A 14,856-nucleotide genomic window follows, 5' to 3' on the forward strand; every position below is an offset into this window, starting at 1 on the left:
ATTTGGTGAAATATTATATCATATTGCACTTTGAAATGCAAAATTGTCACATTTCATAATTTTCTAACTCAATCGGTAAACTGGTTGGATTCAGTTATATTAACAATTTCAAACAAAAATTATAATATATATATATATATATATATATATATATAATTTCAAATAAGTTTTATGAGTTAAAATATATATTTTTTCCCAACTTGTTGACTAAGAAATACACTCCAATTAAAATTTTAAAAAATTATTGTTCACACAGTAGCAAGTGATTTTGAGCAGTCATGTGTGAGTCTAACAAAACTAAATGAGGATCTGCTCTAAATAGATTACGTGAATAGCCTAACAGATATATTTATGGACAAATAGGATAAGTTTAAGTCCAAAATGAGATCTGGTCACGCTAGACCAGTATAACAACTTAAAAAGGTCATAACTTTTGATCTGACTGTTGGATCGCGCTCAATTTTTTTCAGGAATTTTTGAAGGTTGTTTTCCCTACAATAACTACTGCGTAGCTACACAGACTGTCAAATCTTTAGATATAAAAAATATCGCTGAGGCTCCTCTGTTTTGACAATTTTGAGATTTTCCTAGTTATTTCCAGAACCAGTAGATTGATTGAGCAAAAAATAGCATATATTGATCATGTCGCGTTTCAGAAGCACGACATTTATTAAATGTCGCTATTCTGAAGCGCAACAACAATCTTGTTACACTTAAAAATAGCAATATTTAGTAAATGTTATATTTCTAGAGCGTGAAATAGTCAAACTATATTAGTTCACCAAATCTTTTTGAAGATATGTCAATTCACCATTATTTTTTTTACCTAATTGCTTAATTTTTGCAAATCACTTCAAGTTTCTAGGAGACCAGACACCTAACCAGTCTAGAGGACCAAATTAGTTGTCACGTTTGTTATGGCGTTTCAAATGGAGGTTTGATGAATTTTTTATAAAAAAATTATTTAAAATTAATTTTTTTAATGTTTTTTAATTGTTTTGACATACTAATATTAAAAATAATTTTTAAAAAATAATAAAAATATATATTATTTTAATATATTTTTAAATAAAAAATATTTTAAAAAATAACATGGTACGACAATTTACCAACAACTTATATGCATTTTAAATGGCTGCAAAGAGATAAATAAGTGAATTCGAGCATAATCCTGCGGCATCCCATCATTTTTCCATCAGAGGCAGCTCAGACCTCGTCATTTCAAAGGAACTTTCTGTTCAGTCCAATGTCAAAATTTTGAAAATCAGGGTCTGAAACGTTGACTGACATCGGTTCTGGTGCCATTTCATTAGATTCGCTGGAAGAAATGCCAGCAGAGTCTCCATCTTTCTCATGCTCACGTATATATCATTGTTGACCATGCTCATATGTGCCTTCTGAAAACAATACTTTCCGAATGAACAGCGGCGGGCAGGGACACAACCCTGCCTCCAGCAACACCAGCCATTCTATAGTTAAACCCAAATAATCACATCAGAAAACACTAAATAGATTCATTTGAGAATAAAAAGAGCCAACCTGATTCAATTCCTTAACTTTGGTGAAACCTGTGGATGCTGCCATGGATGCTGTATGGATTTTTCTCGCTAAGTGACAGGACGATATTTTAACCGAAAAGTTGCCATTTCTGTGCACATGCCAGACTGCTTACCTAGGGTTTTCTCAAGCTGAGCGGCAACTGAAGAATTTGACTGGCTTCGAAGGGAACAAACACAGCTGAAGAGATCAACATTCTACGCCACCTATTTCACTATCCATCAAGTGATAAAAAATTTACCATAGAATAATTTTATGTGCAATTCCAGCTTGCAACATTTCTTGAACCAATTGTTCAATGATATCCTTTTGGGCTGGAGGATATCTATATGGCCTCAGATTAACTGGCTCTTCCCCTTCTTTAAGCACAGTTTTGTGATCATGGGTTCTCTGAAGGGGTAATCTTTAAGGTTCTGCAAATATATCTTCAAATTCTGTCAGCACAGATTGCACTTCTGCAGGTACCACTTCAGTAACTTCTAATTCATGAAGCTCTATTTGATCATCCAACAGAGTCCATTAACTGACCAAGTTGCAACCAGTTTTGTTGTCCTTGATCACAATTCATTTTTTCTGCAATCTTATCCTCTACAGTTCCTGTCATCCTTACAGGTCTCCCTTTCATGACTAGCATTTGCCCTTCCTACATAAATTGCATCCATAGCTTTTGGTCAATTCCATACTATATCTCCCCAGCCATATAATCATTCCACACCTAAAATCCTAGTCTTGAAAAGCTTTTTCAGCATCTTCCACAAAAATCCTAGTCTGTAAGGATATTCATTTCGCACTTTCCTTTTCCTCCCTGGCTCTCATTGTTCTAAACCGACTTCCATCAAACACAGCATTGCTGGAAATTTGATATAATTCTCCAGAATAGCTTCCATTTCTAATATTAGAAGATCCTCCAAAGACAACCCAGCACCTCCATTCCAGCATGAAAATCTGGCCTAAGTTTATTCACATAAATAAATAAAATAAATTGTAATTGTTACTCTTAATTATTTTTAATTGTGAAACCAAAAGGCCCAAGCTTGGAAGAGGAAGGCAAAAAAAAGGCTTAAGATGGCATCATTTATCTCATGTCTTTTCTTGCCCATATAATAAGGTTTGTCGGAGCCCAAACGAGTTGCTTGTAGTGAAGTTTGGTTTGGGCTGCAGCCTTTTTTATTTTTTTAAATAACAATAACAAAATTCATTGGGCCCTCCTCGAGCTTGTTTAATGGGGTTTTTTTTTTTTGACAGGATGTGTGTGGATTTGAAAACCCAGTAAACTTAATCATAATAAAAATCATGATTATTAAACTTAATTTCAGAACAATTATGTAGTTAAATTTGATTAATTTTTTAATGATTTAATTAATTTAGACAAACTTATTTCAAATTTGACTGAAAAGAAAGAAATATTGTTGTTTTAGTGACTCAATGATTCAATAATAATATCCTTTTTTGATTTAGTTCTTAAATCAGATTTAATATATTTTAAAATCCAAAATCCATTTTCCCTAAAGTGTAAACCCCCATGGTTATAGATTTATGATTCAATATGTATTTTTTTTATTAAAAAAATATTACTATCCGTCTTCTTTGAACCATTTTAAGGTCATGTTTAGTATTGTTATAAAAGTGTTTTTTTTAATATTTTTAAATACCATCTAAAGTTTTAGTTTTTTAAATCCATCTTTAATTTACCATTAAAATACGTTTTAAATATTTCTATATGCGAGACTATGTAAATTCAAAAAAAACTAAACATAAAAAACATGGCAATGTAACTTAAAAAGTTAAAATTACAACAAAATAAAAAATTTGTAATATCTGACACCATCCATCTTCCCGCGTTTTTTTTTAGTTCACATGGCAATAATTTGCAAATAAGTGAGAGTTCGGTGCCTAAGGCATAGTTTTACCGTCGGAACGAAGTCGGATTTAAGAAGGAAAAAAAAGAAGGTAAAATCTCAGTTAATCTGGTTAAAATTTAATTATAATCTATTGATTACTTAATTTATTTAAAAAAATAATATTGTTTTGTTTTATAAAATAATTAAAATTATTCTTTAAATAACTTGATATCTCGATCAAAATATATTATTTAAATTTTAAGCTGGGTTGATCAGGTGATCAAGTTTAAAAATTTGTTTAGAAGTGTGGTTATTGTTGTTTTTTAAAATATTTTTTTATTTAAAAATATATTAAAATAATATATATATTTTTTATTTTAAAAATTATTTTTGAAATCAGCGCACTCAAATAATTTAAAAAATATTAATTTAAATAAAAAAAATAAAAAAAAAGTTTTTAAATATTTTAAAACATAAAAGCAAACAGCGCGTAAAAACTATAACTTCTTTTCTTACGTGTCATGAGATCCCCCGTATGTTTGGAAACAGGTGGCAGGGCAAAACAGGTAAAGAAATTTCAGGACAAGGAGAAAAACTTGGACCCGTTTTCTCGGAAAGGAATATTCCAAGCATAGCAAGGTCTTGGACCCGTTCTCTTGGAGAGGAGTCTTCCAGCAAGTCAAAGTCTTGATTCTTGACCAGCACGCAAACTTGGTCTCCAAGCAAACAAATCAAAAATATAAAATTATACAGCTCATAATAATAAATGCCTCGCTGTTACTTCTCCTTTAAAAAAATCGAATCTGGAAACTTCATGATCATTGCGATTATCATTATGCCCTTATCACTACACGACGCCGTATAGCAATGCTAAATTAGCCACCCTGTACTTACTTCATTGTTCAATCAATTTCAAAGGTTGAGGGACTGTGTTTTTTATGTTTAATTTGTTTTTTAAATTATTTTTTTATATTAAAAAATACTAAATTGAATTTTTAAAGGTTTTTTTAATAATTTTAATGTGTTTATATTAAAAATAAAAAATAATTTAATTGAAAAATATTTTTAAAAAATATATTGCATTATATTACTAAATACATACTTAATCATTCCCTCGAAAACAAGGTTAATTATTGATAATTCTTGCTAAATGTCTTTGATGATGTTTTAATTAATTAATTAATTCTCACTCAATATTGCAATTTTTTCGGTAATTATTTGAGTTGTTTTTTTTTTATAGAATTATTACGCTTAATTTTGTTTTTTTAATTTTAGAATAATATATAATTGATTCAATGAGTTTGATCCATTTAATTTAGAGAGTACAATAATTTATGTATTTAGATGTTTTTTTAAAAAGATGCTTGTCCTAAAATAATATTGAATAAATATTTTTTTTTTCAATTATTTTGATAAATTGATGTTAAAAATATAAAATAATTATTTTAATATATTTTAAAATAAAAAATATTTTTAAAAATATCTTACACAATAATACTAAAGATGCACTTAATTACACGAATATTATGTAATTTTAGTAAATTTGGTCATGCGTATCTCATGAACAAATTTAGGTCCAAAAAATATCTCAAATTGGCAAAATAAGAGCCACCCACTTCTCCTAATTTTGCACTTTACACCTTCCCTTTCAACCTCCACCGCCACCGCCAGCTAATTATTATAAACATAACCCTACAATTAACTAAAATTAGGAAATCAACCCCACACGCTAAATATATATAAATCGAGGAAAAACATCTCTTAAACCCCAACAAACAAAAAGACCAAAAACTCCTTCCTCTTTCTTTCTCTCCAAACTTTCTAACAAAATAAACCTCCAAGAAAACGAAACTTCCCTTATTGTAATCATTCTTGATCTTTGATTTTGAACTAGATCTTGATCATCCAGATGATGATGGCAAGTCGCGAGGGAGCCTCCAAGTTGGTGAGTTCCATGATGTTAGTTTCACGTTCTTTCTCAACAGCCACCGCCCGTGGGATAGTAGCCAAAGAGGCCGTCCCAGCTAAAGCGGTGGGGTTTAATGGGGATGTTGTGCGTAGGAATATTGGTGAGTTTTGGGTTCGGGGTTCGGTTTTTGGGTTGAGGCATGGGAGTACTGCGAGTTATAGCGGGAAAGATCAACAACAGGAGGAGGTGAAGCATAGCCAGCCGGTTGCGGAGGGTGGTGATAAAGCAGAGGAGAAGAATGCGATTGTTAGTTACTGGGGTGTTCCTCCTAGTAGGGTAACTAAAGAAGATGGAACTGAGTGGAAGTGGAATTGTTTTAGAGTAAGATTGTTTCTTTCTTTAAAGCTTTCATTTTTTTGTCTCTTGTTTTGGTCTTACATTGATAAAGACTCGTGGGTTCCTTTTTATGTATGGTTTTGGTTTCTTAAATCCAAGTTTCATGCTTTCATGATAAAAAAAAGTTTTTTTTTTTTTTCTGGGACTTTCTTGATTACTGTCAAGGTGGTGTCTGAGAGCAGGTTGAAGATATGCTCTCTTTCTTAAGTTTTGTGCGGTAAGGATCAGTACTGGACAAAATATATATGCATAAAAAGTCTTGTGGAAATCTGTGTGTGTTTCTTTTTCTTTTTGGGATTTGAAGATTGATCTTGTGCTTATGGTTTGTTATTTGAAATTGAAGCCATGGGAGACATATTCTGCTGATTTATCAATTAATCTGACGAAGCATCATGCCCCAGTCACTTTTTTGGACAAAATGGCTTATTGGACTGTCAAGTCTCTCAGATGGCCCACTGATTTGTTCTTTCAGGTATGGTCGATTCATTTTACCCTTCTTTCCTTCTGTTATTTTCATCAAATCAATTGTTTGTTTTTTTTTTCGTGTTCTGATCTTTAGATTTCATAAATTGTGACTGCGCATGTTTCTTTGGATTGACAAATTATGGAAGACGTTTTTTTGTTGACAAAAATTGTACGATTATCCATGAAAATATTGCTGTTGGACCCTAAATTTTGATTTTTGTGTTGGTTTTTGAGGCAATACAGGATGCTAGGGTTATCCCCTCTGTTGTTGTCAGAACTACAGTAACAGAGGACAACTACAAATTGATAGAGGAATATCCTATTGGTATGTATCCATGAAATGAAATTGTCAAGGGAAAAACCAAAAACTGGGTTTAAGAAAGGTGGCTCTATGGATTTCTTGCCTTTCTCAAAGGGAAAGATAAAGGGATTCTGTTTGTTACTGATAATGAATGAGCATCGCAAATGGGTCATAAATGTGATGATTAGTTCTTAAATACCAGGAATCAAATGTCTATAATTACCAAATAGATTGTTAGATGTGCAAGGCAAATTTTGATGTGTTCTTTTTTCTGTATGTAACAGAGAAGGTATGGCTGCCGCGCAATGATGTTGGAGACTGTGGCAGCAGTGCCAGGAATGGTAGGAGGCATGCTGCTGCACTGCAAGTCCTTGAGGCGATTTGAGCACAGTGGAGGATGGATCAAAGCATTACTTGAAGAGGCTGAAAACGAGCGAATGCATCTCATGACATTCATGGAGGTGGCAAATCCCAGGTGGTATGAACGTGCTCTAGTGATTACTGTCCAAGGTGTTTTCTTCAATGCTTACTTCCTTGGCTACCTCATCTCCCCGAAATTCGCTCATCGCATGGTGGGGTATCTCGAGGAGGAAGCTATTCATTCTTACACCGAGTTCCTGAAGGAGTTGGACAAAGGCAACATTAAGAATGTTCCAGCTCCTGCCATCGCTATTGATTATTGGCGCTTGCCTCCTAACTCCACCCTCCGCGATGTTGTTGAGGTTGTTAGAGCTGATGAAGCACATCACCGTGATGTAAATCACTTTGCATCGGTGAGAATCCGATTGAAATTGTCCAACTTCATCATGATTTTTCAACTGAGGCCTTTCCTGCTCTGCATAGATTAAATTAATCATTCATTTTCTGCTTCTAACACCGCTCTTTTTTCTTTTTCAAATTCTAATTTATTGTTCTTGAATCACTTGCAGGACATACACTATCAAGGACGCGAACTGAAGGAAGCTCCTGCTCCTATCGGTTACCACTAAAATGCTTCCAGGAGACAGGCTGAAACTTTTAACTATAAAACTATGTACAGAAAAGTGAAGTTCTTTGATTAAAAATTAATAAAAGTTTGAGAGTGGTATGGTTACGGACTATTGCTGTCCTGTTCTATTCTGCTATGAAATTTATGTTGTAACTTTGTTGACACTAGTTGAATTTAATGTAAGCCTACTTCCTTGTAAATCAATCTTGTGCTTGTTCATTGTTTGCCTGGTTTTGGAGCTCAAAGAGTTCGCTAGCAACTGGTGATGGCACTGGTCATAAAGGACTGGTGATTCCCAGATGACAAATCAAATAAATATGATCCCTTCAGATGATTATGGATACCAATTACCTGTTGTTGGTGGTGATTATTGGCTTATGAGAAATCATCTAAAGCACCCAAAACATTCTTCTTGATTATAGGCTTTGCATTTAAGCACGCAAAATGCTTTTCCTTCTGAACCATCCCTGGAAACATCTTGATGAGAGAATTTCAATCCTTGGGCCTCACCCATCAAGCGAAGGACATCGGTCATCCTCACACATGTTTGTTGGTTGACCCTTGAGCCTAATTTCCTAGGAATCTTTCAGGGTTTCAATCTATGCCCAGGAACGGGCTCCCATGGCCTTGGCATATGATTAAAGAAAAAACCTGGTTACCTGCAACTTGGGGCCTCAAATCGGTTTGTCATTAAGAAAAAATAGAGTGATGATTGGTGCAACCTTTAAAAACCTAGATTCATCTGTGCAATCTAAGGTAAAACTCAGGCTAAAAAATTCTTGTTTTTTTTTAAATTTTTTTTATCAACACGATGTTGTTTTAATCTTTAAAAAAAAATCAACATGTGTGAACTCTCGTCTTATTTAGATTAGGTTTTAAAGTTACAATAATAACCATTTTTATTTTTACTTAATTGAACAATTTTAAATCTAAAAGTTTTTTATAATAATATTTTAAAAATAAAAAAACAATAAATATTATCTTTGTAAACATGTTTTTTTTTACCTTAAATTTTAAAAATATAGAAATCCGTACTAAAATTATCTAAGTAACATATTTTAGTTCTCAAACAATTTTTTTGCACAATTACATTCTTTTCTGGCCAAATTAAAAAGCAATTGCAATCAAATTTGTTAACTTAAGATAAGATTAAACAAAGAAGAATCAAAGTGGAAATTGTGGCAATATTATAAAAAGTTTAATTTAGTCCTAAAACTTTACAAATTCATATTTTGATATAAAAGTTTATTTTTGTTATTTTCTGGTTTCTGGTTTGAGAGAGATATCACCGAATTATGGTACTAGAAAGAAAAAATCATTATTGACATCAATTACAACTATTAAAATGATTAATTTTAATGTTAACAAGTTTTATTTAATGAAAGGAGTTCTATTTAGATATTTTCACCTTGAAATCGCATAAAAAAACAAATTTAATCTTAAAAAGATTTTTAATTTCAAGTTTTCTGTTTTTTTAATGTCATTTATATCTGTATTGCTAGTATGTGCATGTGCAAGACGATTCAAGAAAACTCTTGTTGCGTGCAGATCCATGAAGTGTATCGAAAGCAAGCGTGCTTGTGCTTGTGCTTGTGCTAAAGCATGAAAGCGAAAATATACAACCCTTATTGCTAATTTGCAACGTCAGCTTAAATAAAAGTTTAATTACTTATTTATAAACATGGTTGGCTTTGGAATAAATGGCGAGTATTAGACTGATTTTGTTTTTGTGTTTAAGAAAGTTTTTTTTTAAAAAATTTAATTTTTAAATTATTTTTTATAATTTTGTATCGTTTTAATATACTAATATTTTTAAAAAATTAAAATATATTATTTGAGTTTCTTGTTTTTACTTTTATATGTATTTATTTGGTAATGTTTAATAGTATGCTGACCTAGAGAATAAATAGTACACTTAGGACCAAAAGAGGTTTCAAAATTGTCAAGCTAACTAGCCCTCACTTAGGACCAAGAAAAAAAACAGGACCTCAACTCAGTTGTACTTCATGCACCTCAACTCAGTTGTACTTTCATAGTTCATACCGATGTAGACATAAAATTATTAAATATTAAAAAAAACAATGCCCGTGACATTTTCAATGTACGTACATTGTGTCTTAAAATACTGCCGATTTTCTTTTTCAATTACTTTATTTTTTTTCTTTTAATTTCATCATTTTAAATTTAGTTAATTTAAGATAAGGGTTAATGATTTGACTTGGTTAGCCTTGCATGAGTTTCTCGCAATGTTTGAAAAGATTTTGAGATTAAATCAAAGCTTGATTTGGCAAAACTAAACTAGATTTTATTGATTAAATATAATTAAAATTGTGAGGATGAAAATTAATGCTGGAACAAATTATCATACTTTTTATTTTTGGATGTACTGTAGTTGGGGGTGTGTTTTCAGCATTTTAGTCCCAATACTTATTTCTTTTATTTCTTTCTTAATTTTAAACTTTATTTTCTAAGATTTTTACATTTTGATACAAAACTTTATTTTCATCACAGTTTGATTTCAAGCTTAAAAGAGAAGAGAGGGTTATTAGAACATAATAAAAAAAAACAAGAGGTCAGTTGTTTATTAGGTTAGTAAAATGGTTTTTTTAGGGTTTTAGACTGTTTATTAAGTTTTATTATATATAAATGAGCTCAAAAATAGATTTAAAAACCAAAAAAACACATCTATGTGATGGTGATAGCCAAATTCTAGAAAGACAGGTGACAAGTGATCTGTCATCTGATAAAATGTGTTATTTTAGTGAAACACCGTAGCTGTAAAAAATTTAAATGAAATATTATAATTTATATTTGTTATGGTTTTAAAACACAACATGTAAAAATTATGATATGTATAAAATATATTATTTTATAAATTATATTATTCCATCAATATTTTAAATATATTGTGTTAATTTTAAAATAAAAAATCAGTAAATTTATGGAGTCGGAGAAAAACTCGGACCCGTGCTCATGGGAAAGGAATATTCCAGCATGGCAAAGTCTTACGCTATCTCCGAAACTTGTTCTCAAAGAAAAAATAAAAAATACAAGGGCGTTACGGCGCCACGATTTGCATGGAAAAAAAAAATCCTTCGAGTCTGAAAACTTCATGACCATCGGATGCCCTTCTCTCTAGACGACGCCGTACAGAGAAGCTAAATTAACCACCCAGTACTTGAATTTGAATTACTATGTATTCGAAGGGTTTAATTATCACTTATTCATGCTAAATGTCTTTATCACTATGCATTCCTATTTAATTAACTCGTACTCCATATTGCAATTTCTTCGGTTATTATTTGAAGTGTCCTTTTCTGTAGAATTATTGAGGTTCATTTTCTTGATATAAATAAATTAATTTAAAATATGTTTCTACTCTTATAAAAGACAAAAAATAAGGTATATATATTTAGCGGTATTTTATCATTTCACATATTTTTTTTAATTTTCAAGCTCATGAATGGTATTGTGGTAGTTTTAAGTTGAAAAAATATTTTTCTTTTTATTAAAATTTTTTTATTTTAAATTTCAACCTCCAATTTAAATTTTCTTGATACCCTATAATTTATTTTTTATTTTTATTTTCATCCTCATTCTTTTAATTATAATTTTTTTATGTGATTAATTTTTTTCTCGGTTTCATCATTTGATGTTTGATTTATTAGGGATCGGACTTCATAATTTTTTTTGTTTGTGGTGCTTCTTATCTAATGACACGACTCATGAGTTTAAAAAGTTAGTGCGATTTGAATTCTTTTTTTTTTCTCATTTTTTTTAATGATTTTATCATCCTAAATTATTATTTTTAAAATTGATTTTGTGGTTATCTTCAATTTATTTCATATCGGTATATCTCGGTCTCATAACTTAAGTCACAAGTTTTGCATGTTTTTTTTAATAGAGTTTTTTTTTTTTAAAAAAATATCTTGTTTGTATTTATTTTTTTGAAGAATTGTTTTTTATACAAATGAGCTTTATTTTATAAAAATGATATTTCTAATATGTTCTGCCATGCATAATATTTTTTTATTATTTTATTCAATTAGTTTCATATATGTTTTTGTTTTTATTATTATTTTATTGATTTTAATAAACAAATCAGTAGACAAAAACAAGTAAATATCTTATTTTGCGGAATCAAATATCTTGATCCACATCCATCTCTTAATTTTTTCAGATTCTCTTTTAGTTATTGTTAATAACTTTTTTTTGTTTATTTATTATATAGATAATTATCGATTTTATTTGATTAGTTCCTTGCATAATTTTTTTTATTTACATTTATTTTTTTATGTCAAAAAATATATTAAATTAGTCTGCATACCTAATTTTTTTTAAAAAAAATTACAACCCATAACGGAATACAGATTGTTAATTAATAATCAATTGGTGATTGAAAGGGAGGTTTGTAGTATAAAATTAGAAGAAGTGTTTGGCTCTTATTTTGCCAGTTCAGATATTTTAGGGCAAGCTGCAAAACCTAAATAATTGGCCATACTTGTACTTGCTAGATGGTATCAAAAACTTGTACTTTGTTTTATATATATATATATATAGACACACTTGCTAGATGGTACCAAAAACATGTACTTTAGTAGAAGCTTCATGAGACATGAAGGCATGAATAATAAGAGCCAAACAATCGTTTTTTAATTAATAACCTAAACATAACCCTAAAATTAATTAAAATTAGGAATATACACACACTTGTACTTTGTTAGAAGCTTAAAAGATAAGCATGAATAATATATATATATTGTACGTCGTTAGAAGCTTCATGGCATAGGCATGAATAATATAGAGGAAAAACATCTCTTAAACCCCACATATATATAGAGAGGGAAAACATCTCTTAAACCCCAACAAAATAAAACGACCAAAAAGCCTCCCTCTTTCCTCCTCTCCAAACTTTCTAACAAAAGAATTCCTGCAAGAAAAGAATACTTCCCTTCTTGTTACCATTCTTGATCTTCAAGATGTTGATGATGGCAGGTCGCGGAGGAGCCACCAAGTTGGCGAGTTCCATGATGTTGGTTGCACGTTGTTTCTCAACAGCCACCGCCCGTGGGATGTTAGTCAAAGAGGCTGTCCATGCTAAAGCGATGGGGTTTCATGGGGATGTTGTGCGTGGGAATGTTGGTGAATTTTTGGTTCGGGGTTCGGTGTTTGGTTTGAGGCATGGGAGTACTGCGAGTTTTAGTGAGAAGGATCAGCAACAGAATGTTCAGCTGGTCGCGGAGGGTGGTGGTGGTGATAAAGAGGAGAAGAAGGAGAGTACTGTTAGTTACTGGGGTGTTCCTCCTAGTAGGGTTACTAAAGAGGATGGAACTGAGTGGAAGTGGAATTCTTTTAGAGTAAGATTGCTACTTTCTTTAAAGCTTTCAACTTTTTTGTCTTTTGTTTTGGTTTTCATTGATATATAAATGCTTATGGGTTCTTCTTTTTCATGTATGGTTTTGGTTTCTTGAATCAAAGTTTCATGCTTTCGTGATAAAAAAAAGTTTTTTTTTTTTGTTTCGTTGGAATTTTCTTATTCTTGTTAAGATGTGTATAGCATAAAAAATCTCGTGGAAATATGTGTGTTTTTCTTTTTCTTGTTGGGATTTGAAGATTGATCTTGTGCGTTTGTTATTTGAAATTGAAGCCATGGGAGACATATTCTGCTGATTTATCAATTAATCTGACGAAGCATCATGCCCCAGTCACTTTATTGGACAGAATGGCTTATTGGACTGTCAAGTCTCTCAGATGGCCCACTGATTTGTTCTTTCAGGTATGGTTGATTCATTTCACCCTTCTTTTCTTTTGTTATTTTGATCAAATCAATTGAGGTTTTTTTACTCTTTAGATTTCATAAATAGCAGCTTGTGCTCATGTTTCTTTGGATAGACAGAGTATGCAAGATTTTGTTTTTGGTGAACAAAAATTGAATGATTATCCATTAAAATGTTGCTGTTGGACCCTAAATTTTGATTTCTGTGTTGTTTTTTGAGGCAATACAGGATGCTAGGGTTATCCCCTCTGTTGTTGTCAGAACTACAGTAACAGAGGACAGCTACAAATTGACAGAGGAATATCCTGTCAATTGATTGGTATGTATCCATGAAATGAAATTGGTAGGGTAAAAATGATCAAGGTAAATATTCTTTCATGAATACTTACCAAAAACTGAGTTTAGGAAAGATGTTTCTACTGATTTCTTGCCTTTCTCGAAGGGAAAGATGAAGGGATTCTGTGCATGTGTTACTGATTTTGAATGAGCAGCAATGGATTACATTGACAATAATTACCAAATAGATTGTTAGATGTGCAAGGCAAATTTTGAACACAAATTGATGCATTAAGAAAAAACTTGTCTTATTTCTGTATGTAACAGAGAAGGTATGGCTGCCGCGCAATGATGTTGGAGACTGTGGCAGCAGTGCCAGGAATGGTAGGTGGCATGCTGCTGCACTGCAGGTCCTTGAGGCGATTTGAGCACAGTGGAGGATGGATCAAAGCATTACTTGAAGAAGCTGAAAATGAGCGAATGCATCTCATGACATTCATGGAGGTGTCAAATCCCAGGTGGTATGAGCGTGCTCTAGTGTTTACTGTCCAAGGTGTTTTCTTCAATGCTTACTTCCTTGGCTACCTCATCTCCCCGAAATTCGCTCATCGCATGGTGGGGTATCTCGAGGAGGAAGCTATTCACTCTTACACCGAGTTCCTGAAGGAGTTGGACAAAGGCAACATTAAGAATGTTCCTGCTCCTGCCATTGCTATTGATTACTGGCGCTTGCCTCCTAACTCCACCCTCCGCGATGTTGTTGTGGCTGTTAGAGCTGATGAAGCACATCACCGCGATGTGAATCACTTCGCATCGGTGAGAATCCGATTGAAATTGTTCAACTTCGTCATGATTTTTCAACTCTGAGGCCTTTCGTTCTCTCTGCATTAATCATTCATTTTCTGCTTCTAACACCGCTCTTTTTTCTTTTTCTTTTTCAAATTCTAATTTATTGTTCTTGAATCACTCGCAGGACATACACTATCAAGGACGCGAACTGAAGGAAGCTCCTGCTCCTATCGGTTACCACTAAAATGCTTGCTAGTTGCCACTACCAGGAGAGTGGAGACAGTCTGAAACTTTTAACTATAAAACTGTGTACAGAAAAGTGAAGTTCTCTGAGTGATTTAATAAAAGTTGAGAGTGGGTATGGTTACGGACTATTGCTGTCCTGTTCTATTCTGCTGTGAAATTTTACGGACTATTGCTGTCCTGTTCAATTCTGCTATGAAATTTATGTTGTAAGTAACTTTGTTGACTACTTGAATTCAATGTAAGCCTACTTCCTTGTAAATCAATGTTGTGCTTGTTCATTGACTAGAATGAATATAGTTAGTCAATAAAATC

At 32.0% G+C, this 14,856-nt stretch overlaps 2 protein-coding genes across 3 annotated transcripts; both read left to right on the top strand.

Moving 5' to 3' along the window:
• Positions 1-5,084: 5,084 nt before the first annotated feature.
• On the top strand, positions 5,085-7,657 carry LOC7489823 (ubiquinol oxidase 2, mitochondrial). The gene is made up of 4 exons (XM_002317718.4): positions 5,085-5,688; positions 6,047-6,175; positions 6,754-7,242; positions 7,399-7,657. The coding sequence occupies exons 1-4, from the start codon at positions 5,308-5,310 to the stop codon at positions 7,456-7,458; spliced, it is 1,059 nt and encodes a 352-aa protein (XP_002317754.2). The 5' UTR covers positions 5,085-5,307; the 3' UTR covers positions 7,459-7,657.
• A 4,594-nt stretch (positions 7,658-12,251) lies between these two features.
• LOC7493180 (ubiquinol oxidase 2, mitochondrial) lies at positions 12,252-14,803 on the top strand. 2 transcript variants are annotated; one of them, XM_002317719.4, is made up of 4 exons: positions 12,254-12,814; positions 13,105-13,233; positions 13,837-14,325; positions 14,483-14,803. In XM_002317719.4, the coding sequence occupies exons 1-4, from the start codon at positions 12,437-12,439 to the stop codon at positions 14,540-14,542; spliced, it is 1,056 nt and encodes a 351-aa protein (XP_002317755.4). In that variant the 5' UTR covers positions 12,254-12,436; the 3' UTR covers positions 14,543-14,803. The 2 variants fall into 2 exon arrangements, with proteins under 2 accessions (XP_024437624.2, XP_002317755.4); XM_024581856.2 differs by lacking the exon at positions 13,105-13,233 and having other exon boundaries at positions 12,252-12,814.
• The last annotated feature ends 53 nt before the right edge of the window (positions 14,804-14,856 follow it).

This window comes from Populus trichocarpa, chromosome 12, assembly GCF_000002775.5.
Source record: "Populus trichocarpa isolate Nisqually-1 chromosome 12, P.trichocarpa_v4.1, whole genome shotgun sequence".
Lineage (NCBI taxonomy): Eukaryota > Viridiplantae > Streptophyta > Magnoliopsida > Malpighiales > Salicaceae > Populus > Populus trichocarpa.